General features: G+C 45.0%; 1 protein-coding gene across 5 annotated transcripts in view; it reads right to left on the bottom strand.

Annotated features, from left to right (window-relative positions):
* Positions 1 to 19,788, bottom strand: part of RAP1GAP2 (RAP1 GTPase activating protein 2) — a 301,497-nt gene that overhangs the window by 183,127 nt on the left and 98,582 nt on the right. For 3 of the 5 annotated variants that reach the window (XM_065573327.1, XM_005298907.5, XM_065573326.1), the window contains one exon: positions 18,853 to 18,888. The exons of 1 other annotated variant lie outside the window; for it this stretch is intronic. In XM_065573327.1, coding sequence (XP_065429399.1) covers positions 18,853 to 18,875 — 23 coding nt within the window. In that variant the 5' untranslated portion in view covers positions 18,876 to 18,888. Of the gene's footprint in view, positions 1 to 3,434; positions 3,556 to 18,852; positions 18,889 to 19,788 lie in introns of those variants that run through there. One more of the 5 variants, XM_005298908.5, reaches the window with a different exon arrangement.

Genomic DNA, 19,788 nt, shown 5'->3' with positions numbered 1-19,788 from the left:
TGTGGTTGCCCCATGTCAAAAAAGATACATTAGAATTGTGAAAGGTTCAGAAAAGGGCAACAAAAATGATTAGGGGTATGGAACGGCTTCCATATGAGGAGAGATTAATAAGACTGGGACTTTTCAGCTTGAAAAAGAGACAACTAAGGGGGATAGGCTAGAGGTCTATAAAATCATGACTGGTATAGAGAAAGTAGATAAGGAAGTGTTGTTTACTACTTCTCACAACACAAGAACTAGGGGTCACCAAATGAAATTAATAGGCAGCAGGTTTAAAACAAATAAAAGGAAGTATTTCTTCACACAACGCACAGTCAACCTGTGGAACTCCTTGCCAGAGGATGTTGTGAAGGCCAAGATCATAACAGGGTTCAAAAAAAGAACTAGATAAATTCATGGAGAATAGGTCCATCAATGGCTATTAGCCAGGATGGTGTCCCTAGCCTCTGTTTGCCAGAAGCTGGGAATGAGCGACAGGGGATGGATCAATTGATGATTACCTGTTCTGTTCATTCCCTCTGGGGCACCTGGCATTGGCCACTGTCGGAAGGCAGGATACTGGGCTGGATGGACCCTTGGTCTGACCCAGTAGGGTCATTCTTATGTTCTTTATGTTATGTACTTTAGTCCAGCCTGTGTGTTTCAGACGCTCGCTCTGCTCCTTACTATATTTTGGAGGAGGAGTGTCGACAGGCTGTTGTGGAAGCTGCAGAATGGATCGCCTTTCACCAAATTCTTTTTCAAATGGTGCTTAGACCTTCCCCTGGCCCTCTCCACAGAGGTGAATGTCAGTCACCCATTATGCATCATTCACTAGAGATCATTCATCTCTCGCCTCTCTCACCCTGTTGTGTTCAAGAACACATGGTACTACATTTGCAAGAGTCACTGACAGTACCGCACCAGCAAAATATTTACATGCTAGACATGGGCCCAGACTGCAAACTGGAGATCAAGATCCAGACCTGAATTTCCCCAAAGTTTGGAGTGGTTTGAACCCAGGGTTTTGGTTCAGCCCAGTATAGATCGGCTACAGTGTTCAGATCTGCCTCCAGCCTGGATTCCACAATTCTCCGAAGTTTCAGGGTGTTTAGGTTTGAACCCACGTTTAGTGTACACACACACATCCACAGGTAAGTCAACATGCACAACGCATGCTTGTGCAAGCACTGCAGAGCCTGGCACATTTGCATGTAATTACCCACTTGGAGAGGCGGTAATAAAATCAGCAGAATTTGCATCAAGACAATCCATTCTACAGACCTTGCTCCCAAACCAACTTGCCCCCAAGAATATAGAAATGAGTGCAGAAAAATTGCAACAACCAATGGAGAATATGTTCAGCTACATCATTCCCATTTCTGCCATTAGCTCTGCTCTTCCCCGTCAAATATTAAAAAGCCCTGAGACTGGGCACATTTCACTTTATAAAGGTTAAGCAAATCACTCAATATTTCTCTGCTTCCATCTTCAGCACTCTTGATCCCATTATCAGCAGCCATTCGTACTCATATGTCATCTGAATTTTCACTTGTACACACATTAACGCTCCTGGTAATTTGATGTACAGGGCTCTTCCTTTCCACACTAATATTTTGCAAGATGTTCTCCATGGTTTATAGGAAAAACAGAAATTGGCTTTCTTTGGGGGTTATATTTTATACCTGTGATTTCTCTTTAGACCCCACTTTTAGCTAAGAGCAAACTTCCCATTCTGGTTACTCTCCCCTGATATAGAATTAACAGGCAAGGAGTTAATTAGCCTCCTGACTAAACTAAACGTCCATACTCAAGTCCAGGGACAGAGTATTATTGAGGGAAGAGGGGTCCATGCTAGGAATCAGTTTGGATCTAGACACTGGGACCTAGACACCAAGTTCAAGTTACTAAGGAAAAGTATTAGCATCATCAAAGCAAAGCAATACAAACCATACACACCTCTACATATTACTGTAGCAGATGACTAGCCACATTTCATATCACGCACTGCAACTGCACCTGAGCAGAAACAACTAACCTCTGAGAACTAATGGAGTACGTCAACAAAAAAATGGTGAAAACAAAACAATGAGGAGCACAGTAAAGATGGGTCTGTACCAAAATCCCAAATCCATGCACCCCAAATTTAAAGTTTAAAACTGGATCTGAATTTTGAACATCTCTAAATTACCAGTAGTACAGTTCTGTGTAGGCCCCTAGTTTATTTTATTGATTTGGATTTTTAAAATACAACCATAGGGCCCCATCCAATGCTCTGGGAACCCATCCCCTAAATTTAAAGTCACAATATAAAAAAGGGACTGCCCATAAATATATCCACTTCAGGCCACCCCTCTCCCACCACAACTAGCTTAGAGGAGAGAGAAAGATGGGCTTTGCAATGTGCCTGCGAGGTTAATAGATCTGACCTCTTGCATTGATCAGAATGTGAAGCATAAAGGTAAAAATCTTTCTGAGCCGTCCCTGTGCACCGAGATGTTTGCGGAGTTGCATTTGCAGATTAAATATCGGTGTGCTAAAATGTTTCCCATAAGAGAGTGCAGCCTTCCTGTTCACCTAGCAATTTTAAAGGAGACTAATATTGTGTGACCCCATTCTGTTCTTGGTTTTTCAGTCTCCATAACCCTTCATTCAGTCCTTGCCTTATTCCAGAAGACTGCAATTGGTGTCAACTTTGGTAACCATTTTTGTGATGTGGACACTTCTCCACTGAGATCTGCCAAACTTGTTTCACAGAGTCCACAGAGCCGTCAGTGGATGGCATCGTCTTTAGGTTCCTAGTGACTTGGGATGCTTTTGGCCTGCCCACCTAGCAGTGAAAGGAGATGGACAGCACAGCAGAGACTTAGTCTGCGATTTCTCAGATGGGCCCAATTTTAGGGCTTGTCTACATATGGAGTTGTTCCGGAATACGAGTGCCCTCGCAGGGAGTCAGTCAGGAATAGCTACTGCACTCTAAATTCACACCCTACCTGAATCCAAATTAACTTTCAAGTGTAGACGAGCCCTTAAATCAAATGTAAAAATTCACTTTGGTGCAGGGCAAAATATTTTCCAAGTCCTATTTACATAGAAGGACCACAGGCTACCTTTTTCTCTCCCATAAACATCACTGTCCTCAATGGTGAACCTTAAAAGATCTTTTATTCCCTGGATCTGTAAGATAACATCCGAGTCTTTGCAGGTATCCCCTTGCAACACAGATGCAGAAGTCCTCCCCTTCCCCCGTATCCCAAGGGCCTCAACCCAGGGTCATGAAGAACTGTAACATCTCAGCAAACTGTACAATGCGATCATTAAGCCTCTGTGAATCCTCCTTCAGAAAACAAAGGGAATGGTGGAACTGTGTACTCAGCAACTCTCGGCGTTCCAAAGCTTTCTAGAGTGTCACAGCAGGCCACCGCAGTATAATACGCTAAAAAAGAACAACTCACCAGAGCTTCCTGTGCATTTTGACGGCTGAAGGGGAATATGACAGGTTATCCGTGGCTGGGGTGCTAGCGGGAGGCAGCAGCCAGACTACGCTTTGACTTCATGCAGAGTGTCACTCGCTAATTGCATCGCAAGGTAAGCTTACTTTAATAAAATTAGGCCAACCAAATTGCTAAGACGCCAGCAGTATGAATCTGCCTTTCTTCTCCAGCGCTCCCACTTCGTAATGTCTACTCATTTTCGCTAAGTTCAAATCCCTCACCAGACATGTTCGCGGTTACCATGGTAACTAATGAAAACCAAATTTGGAAGAAGAAGGGGGAAAAAAAAGGGAGACAAAAAATGCTTTTAAGCTCTGGTGCCACCTGTGTGTCTGAGTCTATTAATTCAAACAATAACAAAACATCTCTCAGGATAACAGACCAGAGCAAGACAAGATTCTTGCTGTCTGCAGGCTCCTCATTTGGTGCAGTTTTTTTAACAATGCCCCACTACTACAGTTAGCTCTGCAGATCGCAGGTTCACACTATGCTCTAGTCTGAATTGCCTCATTTTTACTTACAGGTCCCAGGCCAGATCATAGGGTGCAGCTACGACCCTCTGTTACTGATCCTCCTCTGAGCCTGATCCTCAGAGGGTACGAGTCTGTCAGGCAAGAGACAGGCTTTCAAAGGGCATTAGGGATATGGGTGCCCAACACCAGAAGGGCCTGACTTTCAGAGGTTAGGGACTCAGCCCTTTCTGAAAATGCGGCCGCTTTAAAGGCATCTCAAAATGGGGACTCCAACACTGAGGTATACAAAATCACTGATCATTTTTTTTAAATTCTTGGCCTCATTAGGCCTTTCGCTCAGGACGGGGAGGCTCAAGCTTTAGCTCTGAAGTTCCTGGGTACGATACCCAAAGACGACCAAGAGGACAGTGGTGGTTTTGCACCATGCTGGCCATGGAGCTGGGGTAACTGAATACAGCAGCATAACCCCATCGAAGGTGGATCGTCTAGAGTCATAGAGCTGATGTCCTGGCTCCTACATCAACCCGCTCCCTGCTGCCAATGTTGGGGATACAGCTGGAGGAAAGACAGTATGGCTGAGGAGCTCCTATGCTGCAGCAATCCCCATAGACAGCTGATGTACCTTAGAGCAGCCCTCAAGCTGCTCTAACTTAACTTTGTGCACATGGCAGCCTGAGAATTGGGACAGGAAGCAAATGGAGGCTGGGGGGGTGGGGGGGAAGAGTGCGTTATGCCACCTTTGTACCAAAACCTCCAACCTGCACTGTGCGCTCTTTGCCTGCAGCCTCAGGTTTGGGCCACTACTCTAGTTAAATATACATACACAATACTTAATTGTATGTGCTGATTTGATTTCCGAGTCCCAGGTTGGTGAGTCCAGCCCAAGTGGCTGGATTTCACATACTCGGTATAGCTCACCCACATCGATCTCTTTCACTCTTCGCTCAAGTTCTTGTTCTACTAATGCAATTTACATCATCATTTCCCAGGGACACTCAAAAGGCAACAAAAAATGCAGTATTGTGGTAGCACAGAGCTGAAGACTCACAAAGCAAATATTACAATAACTTTATCTGCCGAGCCTGCAACAGCCGACACTGCATAATATTTAATCATGAGTAAACAACAGACCCTGCAAATCCTTAGTCATCCTGCTCTCCCATCTTGCTCTCAGTCACATGGGGTTAGCCAAGGGAAACTCCACCCAGGTGGGAGAGAACGCATTGAGTTCAATGGGATGACTCACAAAAATAAGGATTTCTCATGAAGAAGAGGACTCACATTTTTATTCCCATCATCCTGATACATTAAAGGGGACTAGTAATTTCCTATTTAAGGGAACAATAAAAAAAAAATACCAGGATAGGCTAGTTTAATCTTAAGCTTTCATTTTATACATGCTGTACCAAATCCAAAGTGGATCTCCTCTGGAAGACAGAATGGCCCTGGAGATAGGTTCCAAATATCATTACCATTCCCTTTTAATCGGACAATTTAAATCCATTCCACTTTGGTTGTGACAAAGTTGCCCGCTGGTTGCCCCTGGGCGAAGTGGATTTGTGATCACAACCCAAGTTTCCCTACCATATTTGGCACTAATTGACACCACAGTTGATGGTCTAAGCAGAGCAACTGATTGGGGCCTTGAAGTCTGACCTGCCTTCCCAGCACGGTCTTCCCAGGACAAGGCTGAAAAACAACATGGATTGGAAAAATATAACAAGTTTTTCTGGCCAATAAGACAAAGTATAGGCCCGTCACTGCCCTTTTCTGTGTTTCAACCCCAAATTAATGGAATTCTGGGAATTGTAGTTCCCAGGGCCGATGGAATTGGCAGGGCTTTCAGCAGGGCATGCTGGGAAAGGAGGCAGGAGATATAAGGAGCTCAATTTTCCTCCCTGCAAGAGAACTGGGGAAAGAATAAGACTTGTTGCAGTGGGAGCAAATATCAGGAAAAAAAGACATTTTAAAGTGACTTTTCCACTTTTTTCCAGGACCAACATAACTATCTGGAGTGAACTAATCCTGCTCTGAATTCCAGTCATTCAGAAAAGATTTAGGTAAAGGTGCAGTTTATTCGGATTCTTAAATAATCCTCTCATTAGTTGCGTGTGTAATTATGAAAAAAATAACAAAATTCAAAGGGAGACACACGAGGCGTTGGGCCCCCACAGTCTTTAACAGAGCTGGGATATGATTGTGTCATTCAAGCACCGAGAACAAACCGCATTCTGCAAACCACGCATACAAGGGAAACAGCACCACACGTTTCCGAGAGATATCAATGGAAGTGTCATTACTCGAATCATTCCATCCAACCATTAGGCCCAACCCTCCCATAGTGAAACAGGGTTTGACTCTCCCCCCACCAAACACACACACACACACACACCCCACTCCACAACTTCCTGAAATTCATCCGTCACACAAACAGTTGTTTTCACACATCTCTGGGCCTAGTCCTGAGAGGTGTTACATGCCACCTGGGTCGTGCTGAACACCCTCAACGCCCTTTGAAGTCAGTGAGCAAGATCAGGTTCCTCTGACATCTGCTAAAGTACAGCATATATTCTGGTATCACAAGTAACATTGATCTAGGCCTTGATTCTGAACACCTCTTGCTCAGCAATTGTCTTGGGCTCAAGATCTTAATGAGATCGCATGATAATTAATTTAATGGTGCACTGCGGACAGCATACTTATAGAATTAACCAGCCATGAGCTCTATTTATATAGTAAATATCTATCTCCCGTTTCTATTTTAGGTGTTTCTAAGGTGCCCGTTGCTGCAGTATCTAAGCACCCAAAATTGGGTTGTGTTGCTTTTCCAGTGTTTTATGCAAGAACATGTGACTTCTGCCCACACACAGAGGCAATTATTGCAGCTTTGTACCTGATCTCCACCTAGCCATTTATTTCAACATTGACCAAGGTTATAGGCTGGGAATATCATCAAGAGGCATAAGCACAAAGCACAGAGGAGTCGGGCATTAATACGAAGGCAGCACAGCTGCCTTCAAAAGGCAGTCTGTCAGAGCCATGCGTGTTTTACCAGGGCTTTACCAGCATAAGGACGTGAACCTACACACACTTATTGTCTACGCCAGCGGTTCTCAGACTGTGGGCCAGGACCCCAAAGTGGGCCACAACCCCATTTTAATGTTAGACTTGTTGCGGTCCAGGGCCAAAGCCTGAGCCCCGTTGCCTGGGGCCAAAGCCCGAAGGCTTCAGCCCTGGGTCATGGGGCACAGGTTACAGGCCCCCAGCCTGGGGCTGAAGCCTTTGGGCTTCTGCCTTGTCCCCGCCCCCCCCCGCCCCAGCCCAGGGTAACAGGGCTTGGGCTTTGTCCCCTCACCCCTACCCCTCCACCTGGGGCTTTGGTTCTCCCTCCTGGGGTTGTGTAGTAATTTTTGTTGTCAGACGGGGGTCGTGGTGCAACGAAGTTTGAGAAGCCCTGGTCTATGCTAAGTGGCATGAGGAGTTCCACTACAACTTGGTGGTAAACGTTAACAGGATTGGGCTTATGGATGGTGGAAGCAGGCGGGCCAGTGTGAAGGGTGGGGGTTAGCACCCCGCAATGGAAATATTGACCGGGGAGCTACGTTTCCATCCCGGTGCATTATTCCACGTAAACTGTGCACACGGGCAGGGGGTGGAGGGTAGAGCGGACCCAGAGGGGCTGCAGCAGCTGCCATGGCACCCAGGATAGGGCCAGGGAGCAGGTAGGAACCCACCCATCCCCAAGTTTCAGCATCCCCCCACTCCACCAACTATTCCTGACACCCCTCTCTCCCTCCCATGCCGAGCACGTCCGCTCCACCCCCCACATTCAAAGCACGCTTCTGCCACCACTGATCAGGCTCTGTGTTTGTGGAGAATGTGCTGCCATTTTTTCAGGAAGCCAACATTTGGGCCATTCTCTTCACTAAGCCCTGATCTGGTTCCCATTGAAATTAATAGCAAAACTCTCCTTGATATCAGTAGGAGCGGGACTGCTTTACTAAGGAATTGCACAGTGGGTGAACTCTGCTAGTTAGAGACTTTATTACTAAGTATTAATTGTGTCTCCATGGCACCCAGAGATCAATCGGGGCTGGGGACCCATTCTGCAAAGTGATGTCTGAACATATATTAGTAACAGATGGCCCCTGGCCCAAAGGCTTGAGTGTGTAATGCCCCAGTCCTGCAAGTGGACCCAGGCATGCGACCCTGGTACTCACATGGAGCCCCAATTAACTGGAACAGGTTCCACATGGGGGCTGGGATCTGCCAGCATAGATGCAATTGCAGGATCGGGGCCAAAATCTGCAACTGCTGAATGTTCGTTCACTCACACACTTTTGAAGCAAACATTGATGTTCTAAGTGACCCCTGCCTTGCATAAAGCCGCTCGTCATTTTATTAGCAAAATGCAGAGGGAAAAAATGGCCTAAGCCCAGAAAAATGCATCCCGGCTACGAGGCTGCCATCATCATCATTTATTTTTAATAGAGGGTGTTTTTTAAAGCTTCATACAAATATCTAATGTGGCTCAAGCTGGGCACACATTAGAGGAAAACATTTAACGAGGCAGTCTGCCCACAAACCGGCAGTATTGTGAATTTCAGAAAATAATTAGCTGCAAATAGTGAGGATTAAACAAGCTTCTTTGGGTGTTCACCAAAACATACCGAGCCAAACCCGCCTCGGTGCAGAGGGCCAGGACGTGTCCTACATGCTGCACAAGTGGTGCGTGGGTTTGAACTGACCCTGTGCACTGAGAGGACGATCACCCAAGCTGGGTCAGTGCACCTCCATGCTACCAAACACCACCATCCTTCAACCAGGCTCTCCCACCATGGCCATGTGGGCTGCTGCTCAAACAAGCCCGTTACTCGCCCTTTGGGCAGGGTTAGCTAAACTCCCGGGAGTTGAGATGCCTGAGTAGAAGTTCAGAGAGCAGTCAGAGCGTAACTCATCGGCGAGTCTGTTACCTGTCCCCCTCTGTGCCTGATCTGCAGAGGATGGGAGTCTGTTACAGTCCCACCAAGCGAATCTGGACACTCTAGCTCATGCTTCTAGCTCTGGAGGCCTCTGGTGTATCAACCAAGATGGAAGCCATCCCAGTAGCACCACTGTCAATGCTAGAAAACCCAGACAGGGGACACCAGGCAGTCTGAGGCCACGCTGGAGGGGAAAAGAGCACACGCTGTGCCTGTGGAAAGGAGTCGCAATTACTGCTTCAGCACCTACTTCCTCCACAGTCCACCTGCTACCACTCATTACACAACCATAGCTTCGAAAGCCACAATACAGCCTTAGGTTTGCATTAAGGAATGTAGGGCAAGAGGTCCACTACATCGTCAGCGGAGATGACTGTGGGAGAAGCCGCACAAACGCTACTCACAGTCTCTCCTGCATCGCAGACAGCTCAATTTAATGGTTCGCTAGGAAGCAGGGGCCAGATTCTCAGTCGGTGTCTGGGGGCATTAATTTCCACATGCTGAGGATCTGGCCCCACGTCTCTAGTCATGGTTGCTTGCTTGGAAATAATCCTCAGCGTAGAATATCTCAGGGAAAGGTTTTTTATTTTGTTTATACATCGGCGACCTGGCAAGTCACCTTGTCCTTTATCTGACAATTTGTCACATCGAATCCCATCAGCTGGATGTCACACAACGCGGCTTTGAATGTGAGAGTTGACTTGAGTCTATGGGATGCGACACAGACTAGACGGGGGGGGGGGGAAAGAGGGCTTTTGTTGGGTTTCTTTTCTGTGTGTGAAAAACTTGCCTTTTTTAGGTGGGAGGCCTGACTCGTTGCCAGGAGCATCACAGTCCTTATACAGAAGAGAAAATCATGCCCTGCCCCTGTACAAGTTGAAATTTAACCCTATACAGAGAACAAGCAAAGGCCTCTGCAGCCTTTCTGCACACAGGTGAATTTTATCCACCAGACATTGCACCGCTGTTTATCCAAAATGCTCATCCTTTCAAACAGATGGGATGTTTCTATGGCCTGGTCTATGCACCAATTTTGTATCAGTCGAACTAGGTCAGCTAAGGGTGTGATATTTCACCCAAATTAGTTACGGTGGTACAGTCCCTGGTGTGGACTCCGCTCTGTCAGTGAAAGGGTCCCTCAGTTCCCTGCCCATACGGAAATGACTAGACATAGGCACCTTTATACTGCTCTAACTGCATCCAAATTAAAGGAGTTGAGAGGCTTTAACTATATTTATGGCTTAGTCTTCACTACAAAGCTACGCTGGCACAGCTTTGTTGGCTAAGAGTGTGTGTGGGGGGGGTAAATCAACCTCCTAAATAACATAGATATGCTGGCAACCCTCCGCCCCACTCCCCACGTAGACATGACTATGCTGACAGAAGAGTGTTGTCACCATAGCTAATGTTGTTCAGGGAGGTGATATTACTGGGCCAGCATAATTCCTCCTTCTGTCAGCATATGCTGTGTCTAAGCCAGTGATCCCCAACCTTTTTTGTCTCTCGGGCGCCAGATGACGAGCCACCGCGGACTGTGGCCGGCGGACGAACATTCGCCGAAATGCCGCCGAGAAGCAGCACCATCAATAGGCGTCGCCGGCGAAATGCCGCCGACAAGCATCATCATCCAGAGGTGTTGCCGCCGATTTTCGGCTTGTCGGCGGCATTTCGGCGGATGCTTGTCCGCCAGCCAGTACGCGGGCGCACATAGATGCCCCAGCAGGCACCAGGGCGCCCGCGGGCACCGCTTTGGGGACCACTGGTCTAAGCCAACATGGCCAGAGTGGCACAGGCGCCGTAGCGTAGACGGGGCTAGTATTGTGAGAGTGGTACAACTTTTGCATTTAGACATGGTCTAAGATATTTGGTAAACCAGGGTTGGGTTGCTTGTGATCCTGCAAAAAGGAACAGCCCCTAAAATGAATTGTTTCACTCCAGAAGCCAACATGTACGATTCCTAGAGAGATGCTCTTGGGGTGTCAGTGAATCGAGGGGTGTTTGTCTCTAACAGTAGCTGTTAGCTGAGAGCAATGAAAAATGCAGTGATTTAATAGCGGCTGATCTCCCCGGGAAAGTCGTCATTCAATGAACCTTTGCTGACATTTCATAAATGCTTAAAATATCATTTCTTAGCTACCGCCCGTGAGGTGATCGATTTCATTTCTCTGTCATGACTTGAAGGCTTCAGAGGCGCACAGAATCAATTTCCTTGCAAGAAATTCATCTCCGCAGGCTGTTTGAGGGAACAAGCCTGGCTGACCTAACCCTCTCCTTCAGCCCATCCGCAGACAGCTAATTGGATTGCTGACGTCATTGAAGCTAATAACACCAGAGAAGAAGAAAAGCTGCACAATCCCCTAATTTCTGAGTGCAGAAAAAGAAGAGAGGTCTCTTGCTCTCAGCCTGGTCTCTATTATGTCATACAAGTCCACGTATGTGTGTGTATATAGATGTGACAGAGAGAGAGAGAGAGAGAGAGAAAGATATCACGCAATCAAATCATTTTGCTGTGATTAAAAATGCATTCTGAAAAAAGAATGCCAGATATCGGTCTTCTTCAAAGGGGAAGTTCAGTCAGAAGTGATACGCAGATGTGATGCTGATAAGCAATGCAAAATGGAAATGAGGAGCATGTTAAACATCACTAGCCCTTAGAACTGATGCGGGGGCTTTGCCATAATAAACCCCAACCCTAAGCAGAAGTAACAAGAATGAAAATGTCACTTGTGCAACCCATGGCGGTGAATGAACGTCATGGGCTGGTCCATCCAGAAGCGAATCATGAAAAGGACACTCACCCCAACAAAAAACAGCAGAGGTCAATGGAAAATTGAAGCAGGTAGCCTCCATTTATTATGGGCCTGATCCTATTGTAGTCTGTGAGAAAAGATCCCCATTATCTTTCATGGGCTTTGGATCAGGCCTTAATTTTTCACAATGATGGAAACTGAAACTGTCATCCAATATTTACAGCCTGATGACTTGCCTCTTTGGGGGAAGGGGGAACCTTAACTTTTTAAGTCTCAAAAGAGAGAGAGAAAAGACTAATGGTGTTTGAAAATTTTCCATTAAAAAAATTATTTTTTTTGACAGAAAATGGCTTTATGACTGAACCAATTTTCACAAAAATATTTCCATTTTCATTAAAAATTCTCAATGAAAAAAATGTAAAAATGTGACTTTTTCCACACATGAAAACCTGGGAAAATGCGTTTTTGTGGGGGTATGAAAACCTGGATATTTTCAAAGAACAATGTCAATGAAACAAAAAAAAATAAATTTCATTAAAATATTTCACAGGAAAAGAGAAAAATCTTCCCAACCAACCCTTGAACAGACCCATCCAGCCCACAGTGTTGGTCTCTAGAACTTCTCTAATGTTCTGTACAGTGTTTTCTGGGGCCTGGTCCATTTTGGTCTTTGGTAACTAGCTTCATGAAGCGTCCACCGCTTGCCTTGTGATGCTGTTACACGGTCTAACACCTTCCTCCCTTAGGATATTTTTCTGATATTCACTCGGAGCTTGATTCTGCATGGTGCTGAACATTTTGGCTCTGTACCAGCAAAGCATCTGAGCAGTCCCACCGGCCTCATGTTCTTCCAGTTACTGTTGCTTAATATTTAAAATTACAGACGTTTAAATGCTTTGCACGTTCTCAGCACCTTGTGAGATCAAGTCATACTCACTTTAAAGTTTTCTTTAGCCTAGCTGCACCCAGTTATGCCTAGTCATATGCCTTTGCCCCACTTAACCATCGCCTCCATCTGGCTTTTATACTCCTCATACACAGGATATGTCCACACAGCAATCCGGAGGCACAATTGCAGCATGTCTAGGTATACCTGAGCTAGCTTTGATCTAGGTAGAATGCTAAAAATAGCAGAGTAGCCCTGTCTTGGTGGGCAGCCAGACAGACTACACACCCGGAGTACAATCCTTTCTGAAAACCTAAGCACACGGGGGGCTAACCCGTCCTACTGCCTGTGCAGCTACACTGCTATTTTTAGCGCGCTAGCTTGCTCGGAGCTAGTGCAGAGGGTACGTCTACCCGAGCTGGAAATTATACTTCCAGCTCCAGTGTAGATGTAGTCACAGCTGAACACGGCTTTCCTATCTCCCTTAATCATCTGCTCAAGCTGTAAAACAGACCCTTAATGCTAGAAGTATGTGACTACTTCACTCTTTTCCTTTGCCATCCAGTCACATTCCCATGAGGTTTCAACAGACCTAGCTGGAAGCCCAGGATAGGCCTGATATTTTGATCACTAGCAGTGTTGCCTACAACACAGGTCAGGTGCAATAAAAATAATATCAATAGTTAGCACGTACGCAGCCTTTTGCGCCCAGTGTTGTACCATCGTTACTGGCACGGTGTGTTGGGGTAGAGAAGCTTAAACATACATTTGCGTAGCCGAATTGTTTCTAGAAACTCGAGTCAGTAGCAAACAATTGACACAGCCCCTAGAAATACAACCCTGCACAAGGCAGCACAAGAGAAACAATTACATCACTCTTGGCACCACAGGAAAAATTCCATAGGGATCTTTTTTTTTTTTTCAAAGCTATAAACATTGGAACCCGATTTAACCTCCCCGTTAATTCTGCAAAAAACTCTAGTGATGAGCTCATTCATTGAATTTCTTTTCGGCCATTTATGGTGGGCATTGCAGGCTCAAACAGCAGGTTCCCAAAGGGGCTTGGGCATATTTTCCCATTAAATAAAAAATAATTGTGCAAGCAATGATTTTAGGGGAAATACAAGAGCAATTAATTACCCATACATCTTATCTCAAACTCAGTGGGAGCATGTCCCGAGTACTATTGCTTGCATTATAGTAATGTGTAGAGGCACCCACTGAGATTGCAACGCTATTGTGCAAGGCACTGTACATGCATATAGTAAGACAGTCCCTGCCTCAAACAGCTTACAAGAAAATAGATAGGACAACCAAAGAGTGGGAAGGAAAACAGAGATACAGAGAGTTTAAGTGACTTGCCCAAGACTAGTCAGTAGGCCAATGGCAGCGCCAGAATTAGAACCCCAGGTCTTCTGACTCTTACTTCAGTGCCCTACCCACTAGGCATCATCACCAGAATAAGGAATGAGACTCTTATCTTGTAATGGAATCTGCAAGCATGGACCACAATGCTATCAGATCCCTTTGCAGGATCAAGACCTGAGGAAAGGCCTTAAGGTTTGGCCTGCATCAAATACAATATACGTGCACCATCAATATTCGCTATTACTAACACAATCTTAGCACTAGTTCTTCATTCTCCAGCATCCTTTGTGCAAGGCAGAAAAGGCAAAGTCCACAGAAATCACCGCATACACAGAAAACCCTCTTTTCAGGGAATGAGGCAGAGCTAGTGATTTGAGGTCCTGAACTTCACACTAGCTAATGCGATGGCCATGGCAGGGCTGGCCCCAGCTCAAAGGAAAGGTGCCGATGCTGTTTCTGTCTAATGGGCGAGAGCTGTTTTAGGGTAGATTCAATTCACTCTGGCAGATTTGGGATACTTAACAAGAGAGTAAACAATAGGAGTTAGGCAAACCTCTGGGCAATTCATCTCACTTCTGTCTGACTCAGTGTGCTATTCTGCAAGGTGCTGGGCAACCCAGAAAAGTTGTGGGTGCTCGGTTTTTTGCAGGAGATGCTCAGCCCTTTGCAGTTCAGGCCCTGTATTTCCAGCCATAGTTCTTCTGTTCTAAGCTCATAGTTCCAGTTATTATTAAGTGAAGTGCGATGCTTTCTTTGGTCAGTTTCCTGAGGATCTTCCCTGGAAATGAAAAGGTCGCATTGTCTTGGTGATGGCTGCCAGTGGACCCAGACACAAAGCGCTTATAATATCCTCAGACATGGAGAGAGGCAACTGTTTACTTTCACTGACAAACCTCTAGAGTAAAACCCTGGCAAAATGTTCTCAGAATATAGTTCTGACAATGCAGCAATCACACTGGGAAGATTTCCAGTGACTTCAATTGGCTTTGGATCAGGCCCCAGGCTGTGGAGATAGTTAGATTTTAAAAGGAGATGTAACAGTAGCTGCTCTAAAGCTAAACAAGTAACAGGAATGACCGTGGATAGATCTAAAGCAAAACTTACTGGCAGAATTCATGGGCTAGCCAACGGTGGTCAGTGTTACTCAGTAAGGCTATCAGACACAACCTGTTCAAATTTTTCCAAGACGAGATGGTCTCCAATTCATCAATAGTAAAGTTGACACAGTAGTAGTGAGGGTAGATGGAAATTGCGTTCAAATCCTAGCTATCAAGAACAAGATGAAAAACTCTAATGAGAGCCAAGACAAGCAGCAATAGCCTAGAGCTAGGAATGTTATTGCTTTAGATCACTGACTCATAAGTGGCAAATGTCCAGGATGTGATGAAATCTATCCATAACACAGAAATCCAAAAAGGCATGAGACGTTTACCAGGAGGAAGTGGCTGGCTGTCAACCTAACCAGGGTGACTGGACAGTCTGTCAAGGCAAGAAGTGAAGGATGATGTGTGCCCTTAAGCAAGTATCCCATATGGTGCTGCGGATCCAAATTTGGCCAGGAATAGTTATAATGAAAGAGGACCATGAAATACATTTTGTAATGTGTGTAGTAATAGCACTAGGCTTTTACCCTGTGTATTCATCATTCACACAATAAATTGATAATGCTACTTTTACACCTTTTGGTTGCACTCTATGGCTGTGTCACTGTTAGCCTCTTTTCTGTAAGACTTCCCAACATTGTTACCACCAGTGACGCTCCACCAATAGTAGTTTCAGGGAAATGCTATCATAGACCAGCCACCAGTACGCTAACCATGGTCTTATCTAACTTTGCTCAAAGTAGATCTAGCTCACACAGTGGCTACAAGACCTGTGGTCGCCATAGCCGGGTTACCCTAATGTTCCCACTCTTTTCAGCACCAAAAGCCATGATTAGGGCCCTACCAAATTCACGGTCCATTTCGGTCAATTTCATGGTCATAGGATTTTAAAAATCGTTAATTTCATGATTTCAGCTATTTAAATCTGGAATTTCACGGTGTTGTAATTGTAGGGGTCCTGAGTTGTTGGGGGGAGGAGGGGGAGGGCAAGGTTATTGTAGGGGGGGGTTGTGGTACTGCTACCCTTACTTTTGTGCTGCTGCTGGCGGCAGCGCTGCCGTCAGAGCTGGGCAGCTGCTGGCCGGGAGCCCAACTCTGAAGGCAGAGCTCTGCCAGCAGCAGCGCAGAAGTCAGGATGGCGTGGTATGGTATTGCCACCCTTATTTCTGCCCTATTGCCTGCAGTGCTGGGCCCTCAGTCAACAGCTGCCACTCTCCGGCCAGCGAGCTCTGAAGGCAGCAGCACAGAAGTAAACATGGCAATACTGCAACCCCCCTAAAATAACCTTGTGGACCCACCCTTGCAACTCCCTTTTGCATCAGGAATGCCAATTTGAGAAACGCTGGTCTCCCTCATGAAATCTATATAGTATAGGGTAAAAACACACAAAAGACCAGATTTCACACACTTTTGTAGTTACTTACATTTGCACCTTCCATGATTTTGCACCCTAATAAGGATCAGAGCCTAAGAACCATTGGGTCCTTTCAACAGACAAGTGAAAGCTAACAAAATGCATGTGGGGGTAGTACCAAGACAAGTCTTCTAAAGGCAGCACTCAAACTGTGAGTACAAATTGTCCCTCTTCATATTTCTAGATTCTAGATACAGCGTGGGGTGAGAGATGAATTTTTACCCCAGCATAACAGGACCAAGACCAAGTTCTTCCATGTATAATTAAGCTGGTTATCTTGAATGCAATGCAAGAAGCTGTACAGAAAGTTGATAGACACCTTCACATTTCAACTGGGATTTTCCAAACAGCCTAAGGGAGTTGTGGAGTTCCCTGGGATTTGTGCACCTTTGAAAAATCCCATCCCTAATGAAATTTAAAAGAAAGAACTTGTGCCTAGCAATAGAAACACTGGAGAAGCTAAGCAACCCAACTACACCCTATAACCATTGAGGGGCACATCTTTTTAAAAAGCAGGCCCGTTTTATTCAGTGGTACAGCATGACGCAGCACATAAAGGTGTAGAAATCACACAGTGTAAGTGACACGTCAATAGATTTAGGCCAGAAAGGTCAGCGATGGCCAATGCAGTTGCTTTTTTTTTCCCCCAAAGCAAATTTGACAGTTTATAAATTATACAGTACCTGCCTTAAACCAACTTAAAAGACAGTAATTGTATTTATTATAATCACTCAGTACATGAATCACCTTGAACTTCAAAGAAAAATAAGCAGTGGGCTGTGCATAAAAATAGCGCTGCTATAGAAAGGAGGGTAGCCTAGAAAACAGAGATGGAAAAGACCAATTATTCATCTTACCTAACCATTTCCCCTCCAACCCACCAGTAGCTAATGACCACAGTATATTGAGATCAGACTAGATCATCATAATGGTCTCTACTGGCCGTAAAGTCTATGGGATGCTGGCTCCATGGAAATTAACAGATCCGGGATTTTACCCTATGAACCTATATTCTCTAATGCTTTGTCCAGCTGTAAGTCATTCAAATGACTAGGCTTCCACCCCTTTCCTTTGGAGACCTTTCACCAGTCTAATGGATCTCATTGTTAAGGACATTTTTCTCTGAAATCCTTCCTACATTTTCTAAAAGTAAAATTCACTCTTGTGCAGAAGCCTGTGCCTCATTCAAGCCCTGTTTTGAGGGCTTCAATGGGATTTAAGTCATGTTTATGTCTTGTGATGGGGCCTTTTGCACAGAGGTCAGTTTCACCCTAATCAAGCAAGGACTGTACTTTATTAGTAATTGGACAACAGCTACCAAAAAAAGGGCGGGGGGGCGCCCCTACAGCTTTGGAATTCGCTCTCCTCCCCTTGTCTACAATAGCCCCAGGCTGAGGAACATCAGGGCATGTTGCAAACCTGGGAACTGTAAAGATGGGGAATCAATGGCAGGAGAAGGATTGGAGTTGAAGTTGCCTGGCTCACTTGTACAGCTGCACTCAAGGTGTATTACAAAGTAGTGTCAAAGGGACCTAGAGTATGTAGATGGGCATTTTTTAGCATTTCTATACATCTAAATAAACTAACCGTATTCAGATAAATCAAAAAGGGCCAGATTCTGCCACCTTTACTCACATAAGTAGCAAATCACTCTTCAAGCAGTCCCCTTGTAATCAATGGGACTACTCATGGAGTAAGGTACCATTCAAAAGGAGTAAGTGTAGCACAGTACGACTGTGTGATTGTCACTAACCACTGTCATCCTAGCCAGCCAATCTGAATCCTTATACACTACAAGAACATGCTACTCAACAAACCCATATTACTGACTCGAAATTAAAAGGGAACAAATGAATCAGTTTCACATGCTTGCAAATCAAGGACTTTCACATCTTATTCTATACATATATGCAAAATACACCAAAAGGCTGGATCCTGGACTGGAGAGGACATAAATCAAAAGGAAAGACAGTGGTTGAAAAAATGAACTGACTTAATAGTTTGTTGGGGAGAGTTGGTACTCCCTTTTTAATTAAATATTGCACACCCCAGTGTTGGACATACACCTTTCCAGAATGGAAATGTTTAGACCACCTTTGTTTAGCTAATAAAACCTGGTTTTGCTGATCTAAGATTTACCTGTGAGTAAGCTTCTTCCAAGCCTGCATACACAGCAGGCAAGATTCTGATTCGAATTACACTACTGCAAACCCACTGACGTTAACCAAGTGGTTTGGAATTTACACCAACGTACCTGAGAGCAGAATCTGGTTCACTGATTGAAAACCAGAGGGAAAACTAGTTGATCAGAAACCCAAGTTCTCTGGCTCTGCAAATATGGTCCCCTATTTAGGAGTATCACACAAATATGGCTTTATATCAGAGAAAATTCTGGTTACTTACTTGATCTTCAGACTGGCGAGCATTTTTTTGTCAATCCTGAAAAAAAGAAAAGAGCGTGTTAAGTATCCAAGGGGTGTTTTGATCTGTTAGTCAATTTTATCAGCAGCCCTTGGGTCTCCTAAGAACACAAAGTGCATGAGGAAAAAGACATTCTAGAATGTCTATCAACATTCTCCTTTGGAAGTTTCATTTATCTGACCGGAGTGAGGTTCATTGGTGCAAAGCCTTGACCATGAACAGCTCATTGAAATCCCAAAACAGAACATGCTGCTCAATTACACCATAAAGCAAGTAACACAATATCCCACACAACATGAGTTGTTTACAGATTGTATTTATTTCAAAAGTATCTTTGTGTCATTTAACACACTAAACACCACAACTCAGAGCCTTAAACAAATCCTTCCAGCAGTAACAGGCAGCAGTAGATTTGTGGATACACAACTCAATAGTAAAAATAGATTTTCTCTATATTTCTATGGAGAATGAAGGTCCCATTGAGTGACTGTTCCCCAGAACTGATGCTCCTAACCTGTGATTGGTTGCCATTTCATACCTTGACCGGTAATGGTCCACTTAAGTCCAACTATATTGCTATATATTCTGTAAAGTAGTTCTTCTCACCTGAAGTCTCAAAGCTCTTTACGAAGGAGGAAGAATCATTTCATAGGTGGGGAAGTTGAGGCACAAGGAGGTAAAGTGATTTGCCTCAGGTCACCCAGCAGGCTAGTAGCAGAGGCAGGAATGGAACCCAGGTCTCATGCAGCCCAGGGCCTAGTCTGCAGGATTGGGAGCCTCCCAACAGTGCAAATTTTCTCAGGCACTGACTACAACCAGTGCGACGTGAGACACAAATTCACACTCATGGTTGAATGATGAAAGGCAGAGACACTATATCCTATAGGAGATCCACTCAAAGTGCTCTGAGATCCACAG

The sequence above is a fragment of the Chrysemys picta genome, chromosome 19 (genome assembly GCF_011386835.1).
Source record: "Chrysemys picta bellii isolate R12L10 chromosome 19, ASM1138683v2, whole genome shotgun sequence".
Taxonomy (NCBI): domain Eukaryota; kingdom Metazoa; phylum Chordata; order Testudines; family Emydidae; genus Chrysemys; species Chrysemys picta.
This window is presented reverse-complemented; position numbering and strand designations above follow the sequence as displayed.